The sequence below is a fragment of the Pectinophora gossypiella genome, chromosome 5, assembly GCF_024362695.1.
Source record: "Pectinophora gossypiella chromosome 5, ilPecGoss1.1, whole genome shotgun sequence".
Taxonomy (NCBI): Eukaryota; Metazoa; Arthropoda; class Insecta; order Lepidoptera; family Gelechiidae; genus Pectinophora; species Pectinophora gossypiella.
Genome location: NC_065408.1, coordinates 8,283,527 through 8,293,266, shown reverse-complemented (window position 1 = coordinate 8,293,266; position 9,740 = coordinate 8,283,527). Strand labels below are relative to the sequence as shown.

The 9,740-nt window shown below is 36.8% G+C and overlaps 1 protein-coding gene across 2 annotated transcripts; it reads left to right on the top strand.

Moving 5' to 3' along the window:
- The first annotated feature begins 1,765 nt into the window (after positions 1-1,765).
- LOC126366735 (zinc finger protein 729-like) lies at positions 1,766-9,737 on the top strand. Of its 2 annotated transcripts, none has more exons than XM_050009966.1 (10): positions 1,766-1,974; positions 2,201-2,292; positions 2,426-2,705; positions 2,788-2,920; positions 3,296-3,424; positions 3,577-3,801; positions 6,998-7,145; positions 7,733-7,799; positions 8,347-8,493; positions 9,360-9,737. In XM_050009966.1, the coding sequence occupies exons 1-10, from the start codon at positions 1,864-1,866 to the stop codon at positions 9,648-9,650; spliced, it is 1,623 nt and encodes a 540-aa protein (XP_049865923.1). In that variant the 5' UTR covers positions 1,766-1,863; the 3' UTR covers positions 9,651-9,737. The 2 variants fall into 2 exon arrangements, with proteins under 2 accessions (XP_049865923.1, XP_049865924.1); XM_050009967.1 differs by lacking the exons at positions 6,998-7,145; positions 7,733-7,799; positions 8,347-8,493; positions 9,360-9,737 and adding exons at positions 4,321-4,468; positions 4,875-4,944; positions 5,572-5,718; positions 6,149-6,494.
- Positions 9,738-9,740: the final 3 nt, after the last annotated feature.

Here is a 9,740-nt window from a genome sequence, read left to right as displayed (position 1 = left end):
AGCCGCGGGCGGCGCGTGCGACACTGCAGCGGCGCGCGCTTGCACCGCGGCGCCCGCGCGGCCCCGCGCCCCGCGCTGACTCACACGCCCGGCGCCCGCACCACGAGGGGAAACGCGCCCACTGCGCCGCCGCCCGCCCTCCGCCCTCTGCTTGCTCGACGCTACCGTTCTACATTGCTACTGCGTGCCCTTGTGCCTGGGTCCTGGCTGGTGGACAGGTACCGTCTTCTTCTATTGTGTGCGTTGTGAGGTGGAGTACCAACCTCATCAACCCTGGTATCAGGGTTACTATTGAGCCGCCAAAGACTCCTCACAGTTACCATCAGCAAAACTAAATAAAAAAGGCGGTAATTTTTTTCGTGTTTCAACCTACATACCTAAATATTAAACCACGGCACCTTCTCTGAAGCTATTCTCACGTTGTTACGATGTTTTATTTGTAGGACTGGAGGTGAAGAACAAATGTAAAATGCGTTCAGCTGCTTAATATCCATCTTGGGGCTTTTAATACAAAGCCCAAACTCGCTTTATCTAAGTAGGTAAGTACTTACTGCTTTGACTACTTACTTGTAGCTGTGCCCTCCTTAATAAGGATCACAGGTGTGAGTTCTCCGTTATGGAGGTAAATGATCTGATATCGGTACTAAGGACCAATTGCTTGCAACATGCTTCCCGATGTAGGTACCTACCTATTTCAGAATCTAAGTGCATCAAGCTTCTAAATGGTCACTCGTCCAATGAAACAGGTCCGAGATTGCATTTGCTAAGTACAATTTTCTACAGAACCGGGAGTAAAAAACATTGCGTTCAACTGCTTATGATCCTGGGCAAGTCGTCCTCTCCAAAATATTGGAGTGGGTACTTAGGTACCTACTACCTGTAACGTACCTGCTGATATATTACGCTGCCACCATACGGTTCACGAGTTCATCTTATGCATCTCAAGGTCTCAATGGCAAGATGTAACTGTATGTTATCTTCTCAAAATGATGACTTAATTAATTGTTTACGAACAACAGTTTATGTGTGTAGATACGTTGTATGTAATGATGTCGAAGAGGTGGCGTTGCGGGTGAGTCAGAGCACCGGAAATTAAAATCCTTAGTGTTATTATTGACTTCCGGTGGTGTGAAACTATCCGATGACGACCTATTTAAGTATTCACCTGGTTTATATACAATAATCATCATCATAATAGTGCTTAACTACCAAATGCTTTCATCTTACGAATCAGTCTACTGGGTAATATGGTAATATGTGTTTACGTGTAAAATATTGTACATCTGAGCACTTCCGTAGCTTCTATAGGTAAATAGATGGAGATATGATGATACAATTGTGATACAATGAATGATGGAATAAGACTTACGAAGACCTAAGACACGTGCGTGAATTAACTAAAATGAACGCAGCTAGTCATATTTTATTTTAGTTTTATTTATGACAGATTATAAAATAACAGGTTGCAAGTTGCCAGTTTGGGTATTTTTTCGCTATTTTGTGGAAAAAACAACTTTTGAAAGTTTCGGGGAAATAAAAACGATGACGAGGAAAGTTTTTTTTCTCAACCATTCCGTCTCCATCTCAACTATTCGACAGACATTGAAAGTGACATGACACTTGACGATTTCAGTCATTTATATTTATAATAATTATATTTATTACACAAAATAGTTTTGAACTTTTGAGGAACATGAAATAGTATTGTTGCGAAATTCCATTACACATCTAGCAACCCTCTACTTAACTGTCAATGTCACTGGAACATTCACGGCTGTTGTGCTGTTTGTAAATCAAAGAGTAATACTATGTTGTAAATGGTTTTTGTATTTTTGTCTAAAATATTATTATTATTATTTATCCATGGATAAGTGTCGGATATGTTTAGGTTACAAAAAGAATTGCTTATCAATATTTATAAGCGATAAGGATACACAGTACGTTGAAATGGTACGCTCATTGACGAATATAAAGGTACCCATCATTTTTCTTCATATATTCTTAATTATTATTAGGATATAAGGATAGACGTTTTATTTAATTAACTATTCAACATACTACATTTTGTATAGGTTCAATGATATCCTTCTAAGCAATAAGAGTGAACTTTTGTATTATTTCGGGCTGAATAATTTTGTTTTGTACTTAAATATTTGTCTGATTTACTATCCTTTAATTTTTGTAATATTCCTGTTATTAGATTTTGAAAGATGATGGAATTACTGACAAAATATGTCGCGCATGTCGCAAAGGACTTAGAGATTCTTACGAATTTAAACTCCTGATTGAAAGGTAAGCATGGTGAAATACCTAGGTACTTCTGATGTTGTAGTACAAAATAAATAGTTGGGGACTAGGTATAGAAAGAGAAGAAATATATTCATTTTGTAGTAAGATGTTTTATAGTAAGATGATGATTTTACAGGTCTAATGCAGCACTGAATGATAATGCAAAGCTGAAAAAGTTTCAGTTTAATAATATAAATGATATAAAACTTGAAATAGATGTAGATAGCAAACCAAATATGACTAAGTGTGAAGATTTTAAGGAATATTTTACAGAGGGAGTCTTTGAACTCAATTACAATAATACAGTAATAAAAAGGCCTAGTGCAACCAACAATGTTGGTTTTGGACAACCAGTGCCAGTCTTAGAGTTTCTAAAGTCAATTAAGGAGGATCCTGATGATGATGGCTGTGCAGATGTAAGTAAATAAACACACATTTCACAAATTGATATAGAACATTTCATCCAACATAAATATAAATTTTATTAATCTTTTACAGAACATTGATGACTATATAGCAGATGATTGGGCAGCAGATAATTATGATCCAACTGATGAAGATGATCACAATATTCCATTAGCACTTCGAAAGAAGAAAAACACTAAAACTAAGTACAAGAAACATGCGACAAGTAAGTTGCACATTTAATGTTCAATTTTATCTAATTCTTTATGGAGATAGGTTGTCTGCAACCTGGTAAACCCCCCCCCCCTTCCTACCCTCTGACATAAAAGTTGGATCTGGGGGGTTAAAATGGCCTCATCGAAGCAATTCATCTAAGAAAGCAATATTACTATTTGACAGTTGTTTGCATTGCGCACTTACTTTTACATGTGCAAATGTCAAATTGCAATATTACTTTCTTAGATGAATTGCTTCGATGTGGGCATTTTAACCCCCCTGCTTCTGTCTGTGTAAATGAAGAGTGACATAATATAAAGTTATTGTAATTTCCAATAGGAAAATAGCTATTGAAAATGACTTCACACTTTACCATTCTTTTCAGAAAAAAAATATATTGACATGGATTATGTACCAGATGATTATGACCCAAATGATGGAGATGATGACTATATTCCTTCAGCACTTCAAAAGAACAAAAACTGTAAATCTAAGAACAAGAAACAAGCAACAAGTAGGTTACACATTTAAGATTTTCGTTCTATGTATTTACAGAAATAATTTTGTTATAACTACTTAGAACCAACAGGAAATATAAAATAATATTTTTTTCTTACTAAATCTGCTGTTATTTTGGATGATCTCTAAGTTGATATTTTGTTTCAGACAAAAGAATAGGATCTCAAAAAAAAACAGATAAAAGTGACGAAGGAGTAGTAAAACTCAATATAAAGCCTGTATATCTAAAAGATTTAAAGCTTATTTATACTTGTCCTGTAAAAAATAAAGAAAAATCGGATAAAAAAAGAAAATGTTATCAAAAACTAGAAATGTGTCCTTACTGTGGATTAATGACTAAAACTTTGAAACCCCATTTGTTGCAGCACACAGGTATGATTTTTTCACATGTTACTGTTATTCAAAGCAATTTTGACTAGTAGTTTGTCATAGAAATGACAAACGTAAAAACATTACTGATTGAAAACTACTTCAGTTATAAAGTGGTTGATGTTCCACAGCAGAGGAAACATAGTATGAAACATTATAATAATAATGGCTTTGGATCTCCATCCAAAGCATAGCATAGCTACTAAATTAGTTTAAATACTTTATAAATAATATCTTGACAGCCAGTTTGTGGCTGTGATGAATTAAACCTTATATCTTGATTGCAACTTGCTTCAAGCTACTTTAATCGATACGGGAGTGATTGTTGTCTACAAATTTAACAGATAAGTATAGCAGTCTTGTTGTTTCCTAGTTTTCATGTACATAAGAATGTTCATCCCATATCTACTATAATTGTTATAATTTCCAATTCTTTATAATCTATTGGAGTTGTGTGAACATTCAAGAAGTACTTATCCCATTTACTTCTGTTGTATTGGAACATTTTTTCTTTGATTACAGGAGAGCGATCATTTAAATGCGAAGATTGCGGTAAAGGATTCTTCGCTGCTAAACACCTTATAAAACATCGTAAAATACACTCTGGTACAAGGGAGTTTAAATGTGATCTTTGCACAGCAGCTTTCAATATAAGGCCGTCTTTAATTAAGTAAGTATTATGAAGACTTTCTAATCCTCGACACAGCACTTCTTTCTCTATTACGATGTCTCGTCATGGGCTATTTCTCTCAGATCGGATTTAAATTTTTTTGGCAATGCCAGAAGTCAAGTTCCAGTTCTACTCTTAGGCGTCTTGCTCCCATTGCCTATGGAAAATCCTCTGCACATACATTTTGTCTTATCCATATAATGTAAGGGATAGATTATTAATTGTGAAACTCATCATGAGGTAAATTGATCAACTCTAAATACTTCAGATTTTTGGAATGAATGTTGGCTGAAATAAGTAGTGTATGTTGGCATATACCTACATCTACCAATTGCCCTATGCATCTACAAATGTCCTTACTAAAATGATAGACTATATCTAATTGCTATTTCTATGTTATTTTCAGTCACTTGAAATATAGACATTCGACGGAAAGAAATTTCATTTGCGATATTTGCAACAGAGGATTTAAACGGGTAAGTGTATTAACTGGCAAAAATTGGCTGGAAATCCATTCCATGATTGACTTACAAAATATCACATAGTATGCAAGCACGCTCACAGTTGGGGGGTTTCAATGGTCTCCGTAATTACCGTATTCTTTTTCGGTTATATTTCTATAACCCATTGACCTTGTATGCAAATAAATACCTACTACCATACTCCGTAAAAAAACGTCCGCGGCGGCGGCGCATTTTGTTACTAAGCGACGGTGCGTCGAGATCGAATTTAGTCACAATGACCACGCGTAGTGTTTTTGAAGGTGGCCCGACAATCTGGTGAAGGTCGCGGGAAGTCGCTGGATGCGGGCAGCGCAGGACCGGTCGTCGTGGAGATCCTTGGGGGAGGCCTACGCCCAGCAGTGGGCGTCGTAGGGCTGATAATGATGATGGGCGTAATGACGGGCACTATAACCGATATTGCTCTTTAATTTAACCATCATAACATCTTAATTTGAGAAAACGAACTTATACTACATGCATAACTTAATGTATACGTATTTACAACAAGGTTCGTACGCTATTTTAGTAAAAAAACCTTAGCGGCTGTGCGTCTGTTTGTTCGTAGCGTGTTAGTGCTTACATTTTTCTCATGTTACACAGAGTTACGCGTTGAAACGCCACCGCATGATGCACAACTCTGCCAGCAAGACTGTGATGTGTGATCAGTGCAACATGTCGTTCTACAACAAATATGGACTGCAGCATCATATGCGAATACATACTGGCGAAAGGCCGTACAAATGCGAGGTGAGTTAAACTTTGTAAAAGTATTTGGCAACAAATACTCCAGAGTAATCAATGTTGTTTATTATATCGGCTGGTCGTAGAAATTGACTAAAGAGTTGTCTCTGTTGTGTAACATGATGGACATAATCAGTGGGAAATAGACCGAAAATCTATGATGTAAACTGTGTTTATTTTTTAAATTAATTTATGATGAAAACTATCAAATACTCAACTTTCACTGCCGAACTCAACAGGCAACGAGGTATTCTGACGCTAACGATATTATTTACACAACTTAAGAAATTATTATAATACTTTCACCACGCCTTCTAAACGAGAGAAGAACGCGAATGCCAAGAATGATTGCAAATTGTCATGACTTTGGTTTTGTAGATCTGTACACTCGTGAGTTTAGGTGTAAGATTTCATAAAAAATATGGGTATCTTCCAGATTTGCTCGCAGCCATACAGCTACAAGCACGACTTCAACCGACACTGCTTCAAGAAGCACGGCGTGTTCCTCAAGCGACGCTCCGTTTACGTGATGAACGAGGAAGTATTGAAACAGGAGAAGATACTGATGAGAGATCTCATGCTCAGAGTGCACGGGCTACTCAAAGATGATAAACCTCTCAACCCCTTCGACGGGCCACAGGCCGCCCTCGCATTCGAGCAAGCGGTGAAGGCGTTAGAAACAAAACAGATTGTTGTGGACTTCCAGATATGAACGAATTATTATATTCTGATTATTACTTCGTTACAAAATAACTATAATATAAATAAATATTTTCAGATTATATTCAGTATTTTTTTCTACCACCTAGACAAGTAATAGGTAGTTCCTATAATATACGCGATTCCAGATGTCAGTGGGTTATTAGCTACCTTCACTATAAAAGGAGTTTTCAATCTAAATTTTATCCTTACCGCGTAATGTAGCCATAATACTCATATAGCTATAGTCCATTTTGGCTGATATAAAACTGTTTCTTTCTATTATCATTTTTCATATATTTAATATTAATGAGAGAATATTATAAAGAAAGAAATTGTCAGCAAAATAATAGTATAAAAAATCAGAACTTAGAGACATCCAAGGTTATGGTTCCCAATCATCCTGTACAAACTCCCGGATGTAGTTATATACTTACCTAAACAAATGCACTGTTTTTAATCCATCGAGTAAATACTTCCAGAAAAATCTACAGTCCATACCAACTTCAGATTCATAGTTTTGATTGAGAATCTGAAGAAAACACCAAACAAATGTCTACTGTATAACTGGTTTCCTTGATTACAGGTGAGCGGTCATATAAATGTGAAATATGCGGTAAAGCGTTCTTTACCGCTTCCGGTCTGATATCACATAAAAAGCGCCACAACGACACAAAGGACTTCAAATGTGGATATTGCATAGCTGCTTTCCACGACAAGCAGTCATTAAAGAGGTATCTAATTGATCTTATTATGTACATCTTTTGTACCTAATGTTGTCTAAGTTCTACCTATATGCTCAACCCAATGCCAGTCGTGCGGCCGCTACTGTCGCTCTCGCATTGGACTTTATACAGCCATTTTAAAAGCTGCTACAGAAACGCTGTTTGAATCATCTGATAAAGATGTAAGGCCTGAGATGATGATGATATGCTATGTTTATTTTGCACTACTTGTATCTAGACAGTTTGTGTCTAGACATCTACTCAATAATTAATATATGTACATGGGCAGATGCTCACCTGCAGAGTCTGCATGATAACCGCGCTGCGCTCGGCGCGGTTGCCGTGCAGAGCCTACAGCAGTCCATAAAAATAAACTATCATGCCGATAAGGCCTCAACCTCATATATATACATACATAAAAACACGCCTTTCCCGTTGGGGTAGGCAGAAACCACAGAATTCTAATCTAACAACGACTAACCACCACATAGACGGAATATTGTAGATGGTTTTTCGAAATACCCGGGTGTATGTTTATTATATAGCGTATGTTTATCAAATGTCTGAAACATTCAATTTTTTTTACGTAATTTCAGTCACCTACAAATGCATTCGACGGAAACTAATTACGTTTGCGATATTTGCAATAAAGCATTTAAACGGGTAAGTGTATGATTATTTACTGTTTCATAGTTACTTAATTAACAATATATGTAGAGTATGGGTGGATCGTGCATGATATTGTAATCTTTCACCTTTCGTCTTTTTACTGCGGCAGCCAAAGATAACATAAATCAGTATATGCGGCAGCTCTTGTGTTCTTGCATACCTACTTATAGGTACCTATAATTGGGTCGTGCACTAGGTTCATGCATGATAAATTATGAAATTCTAATTACTAAATAAAGACAGATTTAAAACTAACGAAAAACATTTTCTTTTTTTTGAAAAAAACGTAATATGTCCGACATTTTATCACGTTTTCTATGACGTTATAGTATGCTTTTTCATACAAAATCTTTATTATTTATTCGTAGCAAAATCTACTTCTACATACTAATTTAGTGTTTTGATGTTTAGTAAAAAGTAACTGATTTGACTAGTTGCAAACTAGCCTGTCGACTATTTAAACATGGAGCTGTTATCTGCTGCAGAAGCTTTTTTTAACCCTTCAAAAAGGTTTGTGTTCATAGTCTGCTCTTAATAACAGAGAAACGCGTTGCGGCGCCACCGTTTGATGCACAACTCTGCCAGCAAGACTGTGATGTGTGATCAGTGCAACATGTCGTTCTACAACAAATACGGACTGCGGCATCATATGCGAGTGCATACAGGCGAGAGGCCATACAAATGCGAGGTGCGTTCAAATACCTATTTATAAATGTACCTACTCGTTTGCATGTATTTCTCAAACTATTTTCAAGTTACCGCAGCACCTGCATTGGAGGCGTGTTAGCGACTGAAGCGTAGTTTCTTTAAGTTATTTGCTATTATAATATCCTCGTAAGGCCCGGATTTACAGACACAATAGTTAAACAATGGGATTTGGATTTTAAAAGGACTTTGGGCCTTACGACCTTAAAATACTTAATTTGTCCAATCCACTTCATTCAGCAGTCAATATTCGCGGTGGCAAATCAGTGTCAAAATTGATCGCTGCTCTAAACTTGCCTTTTCGTACTTTAATTAGGTAGTTACAGTCATAAGCAATATAATGTACCCACATTAGGACTCTGTCGCACTAACATATTTGACATTTAGTGAGACTTACAATTCAATTTGTCAAAAAAGTTAATGTGACATGGTACCAAAGTGTATTATACATATTAATGCTCGTGGCCGTACATTGGCTACTCAAAGGGCTACACGTGCCCGTAAAATGGAGCAGAAGACCGACATACTTATACATAAATCTAAGTTTCTACTTTCTACATGACATAAAGTGATCACATTGAAGATTTTTACGTTTTAGTTACAAGTTAATAGGTATTTGGGTATAAATACCAGTAAAGTTGGTGACTGATAGATAACGGCATTGCTGTCGTAATTAATGGGTATTTGGTTGATATTTGACATATGAGTAACAGAATAGTCGTGTATGTTTAGGGTTGCCACCTACCCCGAACTTTACTAATAAATTAAAGGTAGTAAAGCCCTATTGTTTTACTGTTGTACCTGGAAAACCGGATGTTACGAGGTTATATTTGCGTATTTATCTTCCAGATTTGCTCGCAGCCGTACAGCTACAAGCACGACTTCAACCGACACTGCTTCAAGAAGCACGGCGTGTTCCTCAAGCGACGCTCCGTTTACGTGATGAACGAGGAAGTATTGAAACAGGAGAAGATACTGATGAGAGATCTTATGCTCAGAGTACACGGGCTACTCAAAGATGATAAACCTCTCAACCCCTTCGACGGGCCACAGGCCGCCCTCGCATTCGAGCAGGCGGTGAAGGCGTTAGAATCAAAACAGATTGTCGTCGACTTCCAGATAGGTATGAATGAATCATGATGTTCACAGAATAGAAAAAGTTTTAAAGATGTGATTATTACCTAATTAATGTTAAAAAATGTTTTTAAATAAAGACCGTTTGATTAACTT